At 31.6% G+C, this 17,607-nt stretch overlaps 3 protein-coding genes across 6 annotated transcripts in view; 1 reads left to right on the top strand and 2 right to left on the bottom strand.

Moving 5' to 3' along the window:
- Positions 1–3,679: 3,679 nt before the first annotated feature.
- LOC140920633 (uncharacterized) lies at positions 3,680–4,774 on the bottom strand. The gene is made up of 2 exons (XM_073369431.1): positions 4,123–4,774; positions 3,680–4,041 (listed from the first exon to the last, which is right to left on the bottom strand). Exons 1-2 carry the CDS (start codon positions 4,772–4,774, stop codon positions 3,680–3,682), a joined length of 1,014 nt encoding a protein of 337 aa, XP_073225532.1.
- Positions 4,775–6,889: 2,115 nt separating this feature from the next.
- Positions 6,890–12,843, top strand: LOC101500872 (kinesin-like protein KIN-14C). 2 transcript variants are annotated; one of them, XM_004504841.4, is made up of 17 exons: positions 6,890–7,098; positions 7,255–7,299; positions 7,398–7,634; positions 7,877–8,000; positions 8,447–8,556; positions 8,646–8,822; positions 9,218–9,427; positions 9,531–9,605; positions 9,788–9,934; positions 10,031–10,166; positions 10,274–10,383; positions 10,959–11,120; positions 11,198–11,418; positions 11,706–11,787; positions 11,866–11,970; positions 12,068–12,172; positions 12,326–12,843. In XM_004504841.4, the coding sequence occupies exons 2-17, from the start codon at positions 7,255–7,257 to the stop codon at positions 12,518–12,520; spliced, it is 2,241 nt and encodes a 746-aa protein (XP_004504898.1). In that variant the 5' UTR covers positions 6,890–7,098; the 3' UTR covers positions 12,521–12,843. The 2 variants fall into 2 exon arrangements, with proteins under 2 accessions (XP_004504898.1, XP_012572383.1); XM_012716929.3 differs by having other exon boundaries at positions 10,271–10,383.
- A 2,246-nt stretch (positions 12,844–15,089) lies between these two features.
- The window catches only part of LOC101500361 (F-box protein At4g22280-like), a 10,227-nt gene continuing 7,709 nt past the window's right edge, over positions 15,090–17,607 (bottom strand). For 2 of the 3 annotated variants that reach the window (XM_004504839.4, XM_004504840.4), the window contains 2 exons: positions 16,136–16,217; positions 15,090–15,436 (listed from right to left, as the gene is read on the bottom strand). In XM_004504839.4, coding sequence (XP_004504896.1) covers positions 15,236–15,436; positions 16,136–16,217 — 283 coding nt within the window. In that variant the 3' untranslated portion in view covers positions 15,090–15,235. Of the gene's footprint in view, positions 15,454–16,135; positions 16,218–17,607 lie in introns of all 3 variants that reach the window. The other variant, XM_027335733.2, reaches the window with a different exon arrangement.

Raw genomic sequence — 17,607 nt, 5'->3', positions numbered from 1 at the left:
TGTCAAACTGCCGTATCTCATCCACGATCACATCTCGACTAATTACGATCTTCTTGCTACTCACATCAAACAACTTGTAGCCTCCGGTAGGATGATATCCGACAAGCAACATCATTTCACTCTTGTCATCAAGCTTCTTTCGAAGCTGTCCCGGAATATGTCGAAATGCTACCGAACCGAAAACGCGCAAATGACTCAAATTCGGTTTGAATCCAGACCATACCTCTTCTGGAGTCACCTTTTCCAGCTTCTTTGTAGGACACCTATTCAACACATAGGCGGCTGTAGCAACAGCTTCTCCCCAAAGCTTTTTCGGCAAATTCTTCCCTTTCAACATGCTACGCACCATGTTCATAATTGTCCGATTTTTCCTATCGGCCACACCATTTTGCTGAGGCGTATAGGGTGGTACAACCTCACGCACTATACCCTCATCATCACAATACTTCCCTGTAGTACCTCAATTTTGTCCTATAAAATAAAAATAATTTAAATAAAAATATGTTTGTCTAAAAATTATAAAAAAATTATAGTAGATTTATATTACATTTTAATATAAATAAATAAAACCAACCAAAAAAAGAAATAAAGAAACTTAAAACAAAAGAGTCCCTGTTTCTCTGCTTTGGCGTGTGCTATTTCTCAGTGCCGTCTCCTGCGTCTCCATATGGAGTTGCTTGATCATGTTGTAAAAGCAGTGTAAAATCCAGAACAACAACCCAAAACCAGTGTAAAATCCAGAACACACAACCACTCCCCTTAAATTGTATCAATTTGCTTGCTTGATGTAGTTGCCAAACCAGTTTAAAATCCATAAATTAATTTATACGATGAATACAACCCTTCCTCGTTTTTGTCTATATATTGAAACAAAAATTCAATAAGGAGAAGAAAGAAATCGATAAAATTGGAGATTTTCCTTTCTTTATTCTGGTTTCCAAAATACAATAGAAATAGAGCAATATCAAAGAAGAAGAATCTGCATCAACCCATAACCTTAACCTTAAACATACTCGATCACTAACAACAAGCGTGACGAGAATCAACGCACCACCACGCCACGGAAAAAGGGCATTTTCCTCATTCATAGGTTTGCTGTTGTATATTATTGAAAAAATTGAATTTTTGTTTTTGATGTGTATGAATAGAGTTTTGGTTGAGATTTTTTATGTGTAATTGGTTTAGTTTTGTACTAAATCTGTTTCTGCTTCTGTATTTTGAATCCTTGTTTATCCTGCCTGCTAGGCTGATACGCTGTACACATTTCACGCACGCCAACTGTTTGTTAGTTGTATTCCATTCCATTCTAGTGAGTATGGATTGATTTAATAATATATTTATGTGGTGGATGAACCTTTTTTTAGTTTCTCTATTTTCGGTATTTATTTCTTTTAATTATAATAATTCTATTTTAATGATGGACATAATTAAAAGGTGATAAATATCATTTATTTTAAGTTATAGTAGTTTTTTTTTTTTTGGTTTATGCTATTTAGTTTTAAAAATGAATTTTATTTCTTCATTTATTAAATTTTAGAAAAAAATAGTTTAAAAGAGGGTTACATTTATAATTAGTATTAAAATCTTTTTATTTATTTATTTAATAGATCAAGTTACAAGTCTATATATTTTTCTTTTCACTATTTTATTTCAAAAAAATCGTTTAAACTTATTTAATATGTAGTATCAATTTTATTTTTTTCTAAAAAAAAAGTTATAAAATTAAAATTAAAAAAACAAACAAATATTTCATTAAAAATTAACTAGATGTGACATCTTTTTAATCTTTGAGTTATTAGAATACAAATTGTGACAATTTGATGGTTCTAAATCTCATATTCACAAATAAATTAAAAATGACATTTTAATCCATGAGTTGCACAATACAAATTATATATTTTAATAACTTTAAAATTTATTTTTATAAATGAATAGATTAAAAATCAACTTTTTTTAAAAATTTAATTAGATGTGTTTTTTTAATCTTGAAATTGTTAAGACACAAGTCGTACTACTTGGTCTTCTTGAAACTCTATTTTATAAAAGAATAATAAAATATTCTAAAGAGGGTTAAATTAGATGTGACATCTTTTTACTCCTCGAGTTTTGAGACACGAGTTGTACAACTCGATCGTCTTAAAATTCATATTTTAAAATAATTATTCAAATCAAACAAGTTTTTTTATGTTCGTCAAAATTAACTTTTTTAAGTAACAAAATACAATTTATTTAAAAGCAATCAACGCATTCACATTTTTTTACCAAGAACTACGTAGCTTTGATTTCTCCATCGCACCGGGAGATACGTAGGAGCAAGATCACACTCTTGTCAAGCACACTAATAAAAACTTTCTTTTTTTCCACTCTTTTTTAACACACATTTATCTCAAAAAATCACATTTATAAAAAACAATTTATATTCATATTTAATAATAAAGAAAAATAAATATATTTAAGTTGATATAATTTTACACAATTAATTAAAGGTAACCATATTTTAACGAATGTCGTAGGGTGCTAATACCTTCCCTACGCATAATCGACTCCCGAACTCAAAATCTGGTTTCAAATACCATTTTTACATTTTTAAGGGTTTTCCAATATTTTCCCTATTTTAAAATAAATTTTAGTGGCGACTCCCTTGAATTCGAGGAAAACTCGAAATTTTAGGCCGCGACAGCTGGCGACTCCACTGGCGACTCCAAAGCTCTTTCGGCAAATTCTTCCCTTTCAACATGCTACGCACCATGTTCATAATTGTCCGATTTTTCCTCTCGGCCACACCATTTTGCTGAGGCGTATAGGGTGGTACAACCTCACGCACTATACCCTCATCATCACAGTACTTCCCAAATTCTCTCGAAGTAAATTCGCCTCCGCCATCAGTTTTGAGAATTTTGAGTTTGTGATCGCTTTGCCGCTCAACCATGGATTTAAATCGTTTGAACACCTCAAACACCTCATCCTTCCTCTTTATGAGATAAATTCATAGCTTCCTACTAAAATCATCGATAAATGTAACAAAGTATCGATTACCTCCATACGAACTGACTTGCATTGGTCCGCACACATCGGAATACACCACCTGAAGCTGATGTTTAGTCCTATGACCTGCATCTTTGCTGAAATTATTCTTGTGTTGATTCCCTTGTATACACTCTTCGCATATCTCATCTGGAATATTGATACTAGGCAGTTCGGTCACCATCTCATACTTTTGCAACGCGTTGAGATCTCGAAAATTCAAGTGTCCAAGACGGTAGTGCCACAACCATTCATCACGACTTGCCGCTGTAGCTAAACACATATGCTCCATGATTTCCAACTCAATCTTGAAAGTCCTATTGGCAGCCATAGGAGCCTTAAGGATCAAAACACCGTTTTGGTCCAAAACGCGCAAAACCTTGTTTTCCATCCGAATCATGTGATTCCTCTCAAGCAATTGGCCAATACTCAAGAGATTACACTTGATTCCTGGAATGTACAGCACATCTTTGATCAAGGAATGGCCACCATCCCTTCTCATGATCAAAACATCACCGATACCGTCGGCCGCTAATGTCGTATCATCCGCGAATTTCACTCTACTTCGCGTGGCTTGATTGATCTTCACGAACCAATCCTTTCTTCCCGTCATATGTGTCGAACAACTTGAGTCCAAGTACCACTCATTTCTCCCTTAGACTCCATCTCGAACTGTTACCATTGCGCTTTTTTCCGAATTCGTTATTGCAGATTTTTCTGCACTGTAATAGTTGATGTCCAACAACTTCCTCTTGTCACAGTTGCTGTCCAGCACCTCTTTAATGCCATAGTTCTCTTCCGTGATCATTACAAGAACCGTGTTATCATAATCCACGTCTTGTCTAGCAACCTTAGCCTCATCCGCATAATTCTCCTTTGGTTTCGCTCTACACTCTCTTGCGAAATGCCCAAGCTTTTGACAATTGTAACACTTCTTGGTGCTTTTGTCGAACGGCTTGTAGTTGTCTTGACCACCACCTTTGGAACTGCCCTCACCTTTCCTTGAATTTTGTGACTCTTTTTCATCAAAATTCTGGAAATTTTTCTTTCCTCTAGAAGGCTATCTCCCTTTCGATTTCTTATTCTTCTCGTTGAAACGGGCTTGCAAAGCAACTTCCGTTTTGGCTTTATCGTTTCCTCTTTCGTCCATCCTTTGTTCATGAGCTTCCAATGAACTTTGAAGTTCATCTTTCGTCATCGTCTTGAGATCCTTCGATTCCTCAATCGCCACCACAATATTATCGAATCTTGGTGTTAAAGAACGCAATACCTTCGACACAAAATTCTGTTCGGAAACGGCTTCACCACACGACTTCATTTGATTCCCCAAGCGTGTCACACGCGTCACGTAATCGTTAATCGTTTCCTTGTCTTCCATTTGAAGTAACTCAAACTGCCGCTTATGAGTTTGTAACCTCACCACCTTCGCCTTATCTGCACCAGCATATGCTTTCTCAAGAATACCCCAAGCTGTCTTCGCCGAGTCGCAATTGCCAACCTTTTCGAAGTTGTCACTATCGACGCAAGAATGGATCAAGAAAAGGGCCTTGTAGTCTTTCTTCTTATCTTCCTTGAATTTCGCTTGTTGGGCTGCTGTCGCCTCTTTACCAATAGGAGTAATGCCATTGGTAATCATATCAAGAACATCTTGATATCCAAACAAAACCTTCATTTGTTTGTGCCATTTGTCATAATTCTTCGAATCAAGAATCAGAAGGTTGGTAGGAATTTTGTCATTGGAAACGAACATGATTGCAGCGGAATTGGATCTGAACCTTGCTCTTGATGCCAGATGTTGGAACGCAATCAAGAATGGAGGGTGAATCAATGGTGAAAATTGATAATTGAAAATTGTGGTGTTTTAGAAAATGATGGAGAAATGAGAGAGATTATTGAAGAGAGTTATTTTTTGTTTTCATTAGTATATCAAAATGGCATTTTTTCTTTCCAACAATATACACAAAAGTATTTATATGGGGTTACAATGTGGAACCAAGCAAGTGGCCCAAAGATTTGAATTATTTATGTCACTTCCAATAAAATGTAATGTGAATGGTGCTAATACTAGGGATTGTTTAGGTCCTACAATATGTGGGAGATATTTTTCGACATTGTAGTGCAAACATTTTGGGCTATTTTGTGGTCAACATAGGGAATTCAACTTCTATTCATGTTGAGTTAATTACATTGGAAAAAAATTTACATTTATTTTCTCAAAAAAATTCGATATTTTTTTTTTCGAAAAAATTTCAATTTTTTTTTTTCTGAAAAGTTGGTTCCAAATTTATTTTAAATTAAAATTTGTTTAAAATATTAAATTATTTTGTATTTATTAATCAATTTTAAACCGATTCAGAAATAACTTGATTCAAACTTTGTTTTTAAAAACTAAACTAAACATTAATATGATTTAATTCGATTCAGTTTTTACACTACAAATACTATTTCTTTTATATCAGTGGATATTTTAACCTGCTACATAGTTGGTTGAGTCTTCTCTAATACAAATTCAAATCTACTTCGATATTGAGATTTTTAGTTCTTGTCCCCCTCTTTCATATAACTTCTTTTATTTTTTGAATAAACTTGTGCAGTGATGCAAATAATTGTTGCAGTTTAAGTTATCAACCTAACTAAAATGTTTTTTTTGGAAACCTAATTGGAATATTAGATAATAGATGTTTTTGTATTCTATTTTTGTTCAAATAAAATAAAGTAGTAAATATAATTAATAAATATTTAGAGTTATTTTTATAAATAATAAATAAAATTTACCGTTATAAAGTGAGAAGTTGATAAAGTAAATATATTATATAATAACCAACTATGATTGATTATGCATTGCACATAATATCAACCATTCATTTGATCGTAAATAATTTTTTTACATACTTTATCATCTAAAATGAGTTGTTCAGAGTAGTCAAATCAACTATCAATATAAACAAAATATATTTATTAAAAAACTAATATTATCTTTTTATTTATAACTATCGTTAAATTTTAAAGGATATAAATTTCAATAAACTATCTTATAATATAAAAAATATATAACTACCAATAATCATCATTTGAAAGAATTCTTTTTGACAAAAAAAGTTTTTTTTTGAAGAAAAAAGATTTTTACAAGTTATGAAGTAGCTATTCTTTTTGACAAAAAAAGTTTTTTTTTGAAGAAAAAAGATTTTTACAAGCTATGAAGTGGTTTTTAGAAGTTAAGAATTGATCCATTTCTTTTTTAAAAAACTACATAGAACATATTTATAAGAAAATAGGTTACATCAAATATTTGTTATTAATAAATATTAAAAAATATGAGATAAATATTTATAATTATTATATAAAAAATATATAATAAATATTTTTTAATTAAATAAATATAAAAAATCATGAAATAAATATTTGCTACTAATAGATAAAAAAATAAAGGACAAATATTAAAATAACACATGATAAATTTTTATAATTGGTACATAAAAATACGCAGGACAAATATTTATTAATGATAAATATAAAAAATTATAGGACTAATATTTATTATTGATAATATATATATATATATAACAAATATTTTTCATTAATAAATATTAAAAAAATACAGTATAAATATTTATAAATGATACATAAAAAAATTATGAAATAAATATTTATAATAATACATAAGAAAAAAATGGAATAAATATCCAGAACTGATAAATATTAGAAACAATGAAATAAAGATTTTTGTTGTTATATATAAAAATACAAAACAAATATTTATTATTAAAAAATAAAAGAAAATTTTTTATTTGAATTTAAATGAAACACTTGTAAAATACAAGAACGCGGTACACGTGAGATTACGGATTTGTTGGTAGTACATAATCGAAGAGACCGTTAGATTCAAACTTGTACTCCCAATTTGAAACCCACAGCAGCACTAGCACTGGTGACAAGCCGAGCATTCCCAATTTCACGCTCCCTTCTCTATTCTTCTGATTCCCCCACTGTAAACCCTAACTGTTCTCCATTGTTCTCCCCGATACTTCTTCGTATTCAACGGAGCCGCCGCTGTTCTGCTCGCTCCGTCAGAAGGTACGAATTCTTGCCTCTCGTGATTCTTGATTTCATTTTTGACTCCTATGTCATTCATGATGTAGTTAATGAATTTTATTAGAATTATATAGAATCATTAAAAAAAAATCGAAATTTTCACCAATTTACAATTTTATAAGCTTAAAATTATTACAGATGTCTTCTCGGAACCAGAACCGGCCTCCTCACAGCAACTCCAACGTAAGCCATTTCTCAAATTCTTATTTTCAATTCGAATGCTGAATTATTGAATTAATCAGTGCACTGAACGATTGTGTTTAATTTTTTCCTGATTTCAGAAAAAGGTTGGTGCTGAAGAAGTAGTCAAAGACAAGCGTTCAAGTATTGAAATTGAAGCTGAAAAGCTGGAGAAACAAGGAGTGGCTGGGAGGGCCAGAGCGCCATTATCGGCGATGGTGAACAATACTACCAGTGACTCAGATGGAACCGATTTGAACAACATTGAGTTCACAAAAGAGGATATAGAGTCATTGCTCAATGAGAAAATGAAAAAGGGGAATCCATATAATAATAAGGTTTCTCTCATCTTACTCAATTTATCTAATCTATCTTTAATCTTAAAAAACAATAGGTGTTATGTTAGATTTATTTTTTTAATTAATCAATTATGGATCGACATAATCAATTATTTGGAATTATTAATAAAAATTATGGTCAGTTATTATTCAACACTAATTGTGTGTTGGACTTTGTTTTTAAATGAACCATGATGGATTGGGTCATTCTTATTATGCAACTTATTTGGGTGTTTATGCAGATAAAAGTGGACCAGATGGTGGATCTTATTAAGCGGCTTAAGCTTTGTGTTCGTTGGTGTGTCCATGAAAATGAAAAACTTCAGTCTGCAGTGGAGTCTGCTGTTAAGAAGTCTTGCGATTCTGGTATTTTTCTTTTTTCTTTCTTTTGTGGTAAATAAAATTGGAATGTTTGCTTCCAGAAGACCAAAGCTAAAGCTGAGAGATTTGATTTTTTAGCACTAAATATTTGTGACTGATTAGGTTGCAGCATTTTGTGCTCTGCTTCTTGTATGATTAGGAAAAGAACTAATGTTAAAGCTTGTATAGTGTGCCACTAGCAGTTGTGAATTTCAGTGAAGTAGTTTACTTACAAAATAGGGAAGTCAACAGTGTAGATCTATAGTGACTGTGTAATAATTTGGCACCGTAGAGAGCTTGTAAATATTATTTTTATGTTAAAGCTTTGTGAAGGATTAATCGATAATCTTTATTTTGCTTTATCTGGTTTGTCATCCCTAAAAGTATTTATCTTTGGCTGTCAAACAAAAGAATAATTATTTAATCATCATGCATTGCTGCTTTATTCTCAGAGATTGAGATGAAAAATAAGACTGAGGAGCTGAATGATACTATATCTGATATGAGGGAGACAATTTCTTTCTTAGAAGAGATAAATGCAAAGGAAAAGTCAGAAAAGTTGGTAAGTTTGCTGTGCTAATACGTGATTGAATATCTGAAGTGATGTTATATGCTGCCTTACAATGTGATTTGTTGTTGGTTGACAACTAGGTAGCAATTGATGATAATTTGAACCTACAACAGTGCAATAGTAGTCTTCAATCAGACCTCAAATCAGCTAACGAGGCATATAGACGACTTGAAATGGAGAAAGCAATCATTGTTGAGAGCCTTAATGATACAAGAGATCTTAATAAGGAATTGCAGGATCGGTTGAAATCTCTTAAAGTAAGTTGTTTCAATATGGTTCTTTTTGTCCATTTAGTGTTTTATGGCATTGACATATGAAAATGTTCCAAATCAAGAAAATGTATGTGAATCTCTTGAAAACTTTTTGCTGCTTTGTAAAAAAATAGAAAGGAGTAGCCGAAAATGCTACGCATTGCTAGCTTGCCTTGAAATTCTATTCATTGTGCCAAAACGTTGGCATTCTCCTTTTCAAGCACTTTAATTTCAACTTGTATAGTAATTCTCTTAACAAGTCATGAAGAGGAAATTATTAGGACTTGCAGCCTAATGAATTTGCTATCATTATTGATAATAATCACTCCCTATTCCCTATTTTCATTGTAAGCCGATTTTCATATTTCATTGTTCTCTTTATTTTTATCTTTGTTTCTCAGGATTCACAAAATGAATCTATAAAGCATAAAGAAACGTTAGCAAATGAACTCACATGCCTCCGTGAAGAACTAAAAAAAATTGTTGACGATCGTGATCGCGTACAAGGACGACTAAATGCCGTAATTGAAGAACGAGAAAATTACATTAAATTTAAATACGAAACATATTCAAAATTGGATAAATTGGCAATTAAAACGGAGGCTCTTGAGGTTTGTTTTTTATTATGTCGCCACCTTTGACAAGATCATTTATTTTATTATTTGTGCAATTCTGTGTTCAGTAGATTTATACAATAGTGCGTTTCCTCTACAGGAGACTTGTTCCTCTCAAAAAGCGAAAATAACTATACTGGAGCAGAAGTTACGTGTTGAAAGGGAGAAGTTAGAGGTAAGCCAATTGATTTTTATTCTGAATATGGAGTAGCTATTACCATTATTAAAACTTTATTGAAAATAAATTATAATAAAATGGTTTATGGTTGTTTAATACATGTAGAGTTTAGACTGTAGTGCATAATTGATAAGTAGAAGTCCAGAATTCACACAAACTTATATTTTCTTTTTGGCTAGATGGCTGATTTATCTGCTGTTGAAACAAGAGCAATGTCTGAAGAGCATAAAAGAATCATACGTGAACTACAAGATCGGTTGGCAGATAAAGAAATTCAAGTAGTCGAAGGAGAAAAACTAAGGAAAAAATTGCACAACACCGTCTTGGTAATGTTTGGTTCTTTTTACTTTTTAGATTATCTAAATCTTCTTAATAGCTGTATGACATTATAGGCTAAGGTGTCCATTTATTTGTATTTTTAGGAGCTGAAAGGAAATATCCGTGTGTTTTGTCGTGTGCGACCTTTACTACGAGAGGATCGTTTTGAAACAAATATGGTTGTTTCTTACCCAACGTCAATAGATATGCTTGACCGGGGCATTGAGTTAGTACAAAATGGTACAACACATATTTCTTACCCTCACGTCGATCCTATTGTTTCTTACAAGTTTCATGCAATATCATGCTTAGTCAAATATCACGAATTTTCCTTTAACGAATAGCAGGGCAGAAGCAACTTTTTACATTTGACAAGGTGTTTAGTCATGAGGCTTCTCAGCATGACGTTTTCACTGAAATATCCCAACTGGTTCAAAGTGCGCTTGATGGGTACAAGGTGATTTCTACAGTGCCTCCTTTCACTTCATAATGTGTCAGGCATATTCTTGTTCAAGATCCTAAAAAGTTTTTGAGTGCTCTTCTCTCTTGTAGCAAAACTAAATTTTCTGATTATTGAATACGTAATAGTAATTTTTTTTTATTTATGTATAAGGCGAGTGATTGTTGATTATGACGTCATTATGGGATATGTGTGTCTATGGTCTGCATTTCTTCCTTCAAATACATTAAAAAAACTCCACCATCAACACTTGAAGTACATATTCTTTAGTTTTGTTTATATTTTCTATGAACCTTGGGCTGATATTTTGTTCAACTAAATTACTAAGAGAATTTATTTGAATACCTCTAACTTTCTTGTGTTAGATATTTTGGATGTCACTTTGGACAACAGAGAATTCAATTTATTTCTTGAAAAAACATTTTTCCATCCTGAGATGTACATGGAAGTGAAGGGGATAGTAGCATTATATACATTGCTCACCAGACGCTTATCTTTTCTTTACACATTCTTTGACTTTTTTTTTTGGGTATAAATTGTGATCTAAGGGAGGCCACGGTTTGTTATGGTAGGTATGCATTTTTGCTTATGGACAAACAGGTTCAGGAAAAACCTATACAATGATGGGTAGGCCTGACGCTCCAGACCTAAAAGGGATGATACCACTTTCTTTAGAGCAGATATTCCAGACTAGTCAGTCCCTGAAAGACCAAGGCTGGAATTTCAAAATGCAGGTTGGTATACTACATGCGGATTTTCATGTTGTCACATAAATGAAAGCTGAACCTGATTTTCATATTCATATTTCTAGGCATCAATGTTGGAAATATATAATGAGACCATCAAAGATTTGTTATCATCAAATCGGTCAAGCGGGTTTGACCAGACACGGGCAGACAATAGTGTTCACGGCAAACAGTACACTATTAGACATGACAAAAATGGAAACACGCATGTTTTGGACCTCACAATTGTCGATGTTTCTAGTCCCAATGAGATTTCCTCCCTCTTGGAAAAGGCTGCCCAAATCAGGTATTGTAAAATGAACTTTGTGGATGAATAAGCATGTTTTCTTCCTTTTCTTCCATAAGGAATTAACAATTTATGACATTATTTCCTTTCAACTGGTCACTTTTTGAAGCTGCCGAGATTATTTTTCAGATGAAATAAACATATTTGATTTGTTAGAGATCTCATCTATTAATATATAAAATACAATGTGCTCTTTTACTTGGTCGCTACTAGAATCTACATATAGCTGGATTTTATTTATGAGATGTAGAAAATTAGAAATAGAAAGTTATCCTTTGTTTTTTCAGGTCAATGGGAAGAACACAGATGAATGAACAATCGTCAAGAAGCCACTTTGTTGTTACTTTGCGTATGTGTGGTATAAATGAGGTACATTCTTTCACAATAAGTTTAGCTACTACGTTGTCCTGAATTTCTATTTTATAATGCACCTTTTCTATTTTTCAGAACACTGAACAACAAGTACAAGGTGTTTTAAACCTGATTGATTTGGCTGGAAGTGAACGACTTTCAAAGAGTGGTGCCACTGGGGACCGTTTGAAGGAAGCTCAGGTGTCTATTTGATTTGCATCGTTGTGATCTTGAGCACTTTGTGAATAATTCAACTTTCTTTAATAAACTAGTTTATTTTCATTGTTGTAATATTCAGGCTATCAATCAAAGTCTCTCTTCTTTGAGCAATGTCATATTTGCTTTAGCAAAGAAAGAAGAGCATATTCCTTTCAGGGATTCAAAACTGACACATTTACTCCAGGTATATCTAAACTCATGTAATTATGCTTTATTGATGAATTAATCAGCCTGTTCTTGTTATTATTTTTAAATTATAAGTGAAAAAGGTACATCGATACTACTCAAATAATAGTTATCAATGAAATAATATTTGATGTAATATTATTGATTGCAGCCATGTCTTGAAGGGGATTCCAAAACATTGATGTTTGTCAACATCTCACCTGATCAATCTTCAATTGATGAGTCACTTTGCTCTCTCCGGTTTGCGGCCAGAGTCAATGCTGTGAAATTGGGGTTCCACGGTGTTAGACCGAGACATACACAGGGTGCTATGTCTCCCGCTTTAGCAAGAACAGAAAAGTATTAATTTGGCTGTCTGTAAATTAGTTGTGTAAATGTGACCAAGACATTCACATTTTGACTCTTTAAAACCTCAAAGGTTCTCATGATAATTTGTACCATTATTATCTATTTATTTAGCATAGCAGCTTGTTGATTCTTCATATAATTCATCATTTGGTGAATCTCTTCCAATTAAGTTGTTTGTAGAATGTTAACAAATACACTTTTTATTTGGGGAAGGGGGTTGGGTTTGTAACTCTTTTACTCGTGAAAGGATCTGTTAACACTAGGTGTAAGTCAAATGGGTTACGCAAAATTTCAACATTAAAGTAACTTAATTTCATGACAGATAGTAACTTAATGATAGATTAAATTGTCTTTTTTATCCTTTGTTTATTTTAAAGTTGTAAAACTTATATCACTAAACAAAAATACAAATCCTCAATTTTAGATTAAATTTTAATTGGTACCCAAGTTTGATCTTTGATTGGAAGAAATAACAATTCTTAATAGAATTTAATAAGATCAAATTTAAATTTCTATCCAACTTTCAAAATTTAAAATATCTAATACCTACCATATGCAAAAGAATTGAGAAATCTACATATCAGTGTTGTTTCAGAGAAAAAAAATAGAGTAACAAAAATTAAAAATTCTTTTAATTAAAAAAAAAAAAGATATGTATCATATGATGATTTGGAGTTAAAAGTATTCCAACTAGTGAAAACTTGTAAGGTTGAGAAAACTAAGACTAAATCGTGATAATATTAATAGGAAAAAGGTTAAAACTAAAAGAGTAAAGAAAAACATAATATATTAAAATAAATTGAGAGAAAATTTTTGAATATAACAAAAAAAAGAGCATTAAAGAATAAAAAAGAGAAAAAGTCGAAAAGAAGGAATAAGACAAAATATGAATGAATTATTAAATTTAATTGGAGATATTGAACTTCTTTGTTTATTGTTATCTCTTATATTATTTAAATTTAGAACATAAAGATAATTGATTAGATAAAATTTGCTATCGTAAAAGTAATTTACAATTATAGTAAAGGGATATATTTGTTGTGATTTTTTTAAATAGTAATGGTTTTTAAATAAAATTTTACAAAAATTCAATCAACCAATATTGAATTTCCTCAAAATGAATGTATATTGACACATAGACATGAATTTGGTATAATATTTTAACTGTAATTAATTGATAATATAGATATAATTGATTATTTGTTAAAACAAATTATCTTAAATTTAATCTCAAATAATAATTAAATTATAAATTAAAATGAGATATGTAAAATAAAATTTAATATAAAGGGGAATATTAATGGGGAAATAAAATAGAAAATTTCATGTTAAATAAATATTAATTATTAGAGGAGAATATGAAAAACAGAATAAAAAAATCAAATTAATAGAGTTTTGACACGTCACATGAAACTTTTATATTTAATTACTTTTAAGATTTAAAATCTGAAAATATTTCTAAATATTTCTTTTAATGTTAAATTCAAACAACCTATTAAATTTGACATGTTATCCTGATTGAAAGTTTAAAATTTAACTTTAATTGCAGATAAAAGAAGAAAATATTTATATAAAAAAATAAAAAGATAAAAAAAATAGAATTCTGAGATAGCATTAAAAACTCTTTTTTTAGAGTAATTTTATTCTTTATTTGAAATTTCGAACCAAGACTTTTGCCAAACATTAATTTAAAAACCGTATCGTAAGCGACATCGGTAGCCTAAGTAAAAAATGGCAGAGAAGTAAGAAGTCTAATGCTTTTCCAAAATTTGCTATGACTATGGTCTATGCATGTCTCAATGGATACAAGAAACTATGAAATCTAGCTGAGATGAGATTTCATTCCTGTTTCTCTAACATCTGAGTTAAAGCCACATAGATCTCATAAGCCTAATACACCTTAATATTTCAGAGCAATTAGTTTGCTATAAGACACCGTGTGAATGTTCTAGCTCTATTTCTCTTAGTTTCTCACCAAAAGGAACCAAACATTTTTACAATTTCAAACCCTAAAATAGATGAAAATATAACTGTTCTTGGTCCATATTGTGGGATGGCTTGAGTTACCAACTTGATCTAGACTTCCTTCTCAACTTGAGATAGGGATTTGACATAACAAGATTGAATTTTCGGAATTGTACCAGACCTATTTTATTTGATAGCTTAATTTTATACTCTTTCATACACTTCGGTAGTATACATCCGCAGAACAATTTCTTGCCTTCTAGAATGTGTACTTCCAAGCAAAAACATAATTTTTTTGCCTTCATAATTTGTTCTTCCAAATGGAGATGTAGTTTTTTTTTTTAGAATCGTATAGAAATAAAAGGAGCTCTTTTTATTTTGGCTTATAAGAAAGGGGAGGCCTACATATTTGCTATTTCCTCAACGCTGTAACTCAATGTACTCAGCGATGTACATTCTTACTGAAGACCGAGGTGAGAGTTCCGCTGTATGAAAGCTTATAGCTTGTCCTGAAGCCCGTTCACATATGAAAGCTTATAGCTTGCCCCAAAGTTTGCACTCACAAAGCAACAGTAAATAATCAATTATTAAAAATTGAAGGGTAAAAAACAACACTAAATGATTTATATATAGAGAAGAGAGATTAAATATTCAAGACAAAAACATGTTTAGCTATTCTTAAAATCTATATAATCCTCATCATCATCAGTCATCGCGATATTGATAGAGGCGCTGATGATCTTTGACACTATTGCCACAACCCCATGGTCTGCATCTGCCGCTTTAGGGCAGCAAGGGTCTTTGACAGCATCGACATATGCCCTTGAATGGCAGACATTTCGTCCCTCTCCCGAGATATCTCCTCATGGGCTAGTTGAATATACTGCTGTACTTCCAATACGGCTTGCTCTAACTGTTGTATCCGTTGACGCAGGTCATCCACAACAGGCTGGGATATGCAATAAGCTTTTGTTCATTTATCTATCAATAATTTAACTATACCGAAAAGCATAAAGCCTATAAACATACAATCCTATCCAATACACATTTGAACATATATTCTAGGGAGAATACAACTGAACATTCATCACAAAACCATAAGAAAATTGATTATTAGTAATATTTAATACACATATGAACAACAATAGTAATATCTTTCATACATTAATAATTTATTCAAGGCTTAATTGCAATTACGATTCCTCTATTTTTTAAAATTTATGGAATTGATTATTCTATTTTAAAAGTCAACAGTTTTAATCACTTTCTCAGATTTTTTAACTAAATAAAAACGACTTGACATTTTTTAAATGATGTAGTATACGATTTCATAATATAGAATTATCTAAATACATTAATTATTCATGTGTCATTAATTAAATTATATAAACGGAAATTTTCCAAAATTGAAAGTTAAGTTTTCAGAGAGTTTATTGCGATTTCATAGGTTAAAACATCGTATCACACATTATTTAAAATATGACACATCGTCATTTTTTAGTTAAAAAATTAGAAGAGGGATCAAAACTGTCACATTTTAAAATAAAGAACCGATTTCATGAATTGATAAAAATAGAAGACTAAAACTGCAATTAATCATTTATTCAAAAAGTAATATACATTAATTAGAATTTAAGTAGTAGTATACCTCTCGAGATGAAGGCTGGAGGAATTGAGGAAAAATGGAAGACATAGGAAATGGAGGTAGATTGTCAAAGGAGCCGCCAAACCTAGATACACACAACATAAATACAAATTCGTAATTAGCATAAAGTATTGCAGTTGACATATATCCATTACTGTACCAAACTTGAAAAACTCCCTAAAGTTCAGACAGCAACATCCACAACTTCGCACAACTACACCAAATTATCTAGAATGGGTGGAGGATGCCGTGCAATAATGATAGTGGTGGAAAGTGTTTGGGGACAATGGTGAGGGTGTTGTACAGTGGTAGCAAAGGTGAAGAGTAGTTTTAAAATTTTCCAATACTTCAAAATATTCAAAATTCATTTGCTCTCCCCTTTAAATCTCCTCTGTATTGAAAAAGAGCCAACATTGACATAATGAATTTTAGCCCTCTCCATTCCCACCCTCTAAATTTTTAAACCAAACACCGATAATTTATTCAAATCCTTTTCGTCCCCTCCATTATCCTCCAACTAAAAACTACTCTAAAATATAACTTCTGTAAAATGTAAAAGCTAACGAAACTGTAAAATATAACTTCTGTAATTTTGTGTTTTAACAAGATCAAACACCTTCTATTTATAATGATGCTACAATAATTACATTGAATGCCTAACAAGTTGTATTGGCTAGGAATACTAACAATGTACAATCTAAGAATAATAAAAGGATTCATTGAATTCTAACACTCTTACACAAGTTGGAGCCTACATATCATAGCACCAAGTTTGTTACAAATAGATTTAATCCAAGATCTCCTAAGTTCACAAGCTGTTGCTACCATAGCACGATGCTCTGCTTTTACCATTGATCTTGCGACTATATTTTGCTTCTTGCTCTACCATGATATCAAATTATGTACGACACAATGCCCAGAAGTGGATCTTTTATCTTATGGTGACTCTGCCTAATCAGTATCAGAGTAGCAAACAACTTAAGTGTTACCCTTGTCTTCATAAAGTAATCTTTTACCTGTTGCATTCTTGATATACCTAAGACTGTGAATCAAAGCATTCCAGTGACTATCACATGGAGCATTCAGAAATTGATTGACCACACTTACAACAAATGTAATATCAGGTCTAGTCACTATAAGATAATTAAGTTTGTCAACCCATCGTCGATATCTATTAGAGTCTTGCAATGGCTCTTCCTGTCCTAGAAATAGCATGACATTTGAATCCATAGGTGTATCACGTGGTCGAAAATCAAGCATGCCAGTTTCATCAAGTATATCAAGAGCATTATTTTTTGTGATAAAGGAGGCCTTCAATAACAACTAAGCTGAAAGTTGGGAGTTGGAATCCCCAACATCATACATCATAGAAGAGTGTAAATAAGGAGTAACATGATCAATTGCAATAACTGTAAAAAGTACAGAAAAACCACATTGAGCTAGTATATGAACACATCTGTTTGTCTCCCTCAGCA

Source organism: Cicer arietinum, chromosome 6 (assembly GCF_000331145.2).
Source record: "Cicer arietinum cultivar CDC Frontier isolate Library 1 chromosome 6, Cicar.CDCFrontier_v2.0, whole genome shotgun sequence".
Classification (NCBI taxonomy): Eukaryota; Viridiplantae; Streptophyta; class Magnoliopsida; order Fabales; family Fabaceae; genus Cicer; species Cicer arietinum.
This window is presented reverse-complemented; position numbering and strand designations above follow the sequence as displayed.

Coding starts and splice junctions, on each gene's coding strand:
- LOC140920633 (XM_073369431.1), bottom strand. CDS start 4,774: ATGTTCGTTTCCAATGACAAAATTCCTACCAACCTTCTGATTCTTGAT. Junction 4,042..4,122: donor GGAAGTTGCTTTGCAAGCCC/GTTTCAACGAGA, acceptor TTGATGAAAAAG/AGTCACAAAATTCAAGGAAA.
- LOC101500872 (XM_012716929.3), top strand. CDS start 7,255: ATGTCTTCTCGGAACCAGAACCGGCCTCCTCACAGCAACTCCAAC. Junction 8,823..9,217: donor ATCGGTTGAAATCTCTTAAA/GTAAGTTGTTTC, acceptor TTTGTTTCTCAG/GATTCACAAAATGAATCTAT. Junction 10,167..10,270: donor CATTGAGTTAGTACAAAATG/GTACAACACATA, acceptor TTTAACGAATAG/CAGGGCAGAAGCAACTTTTT.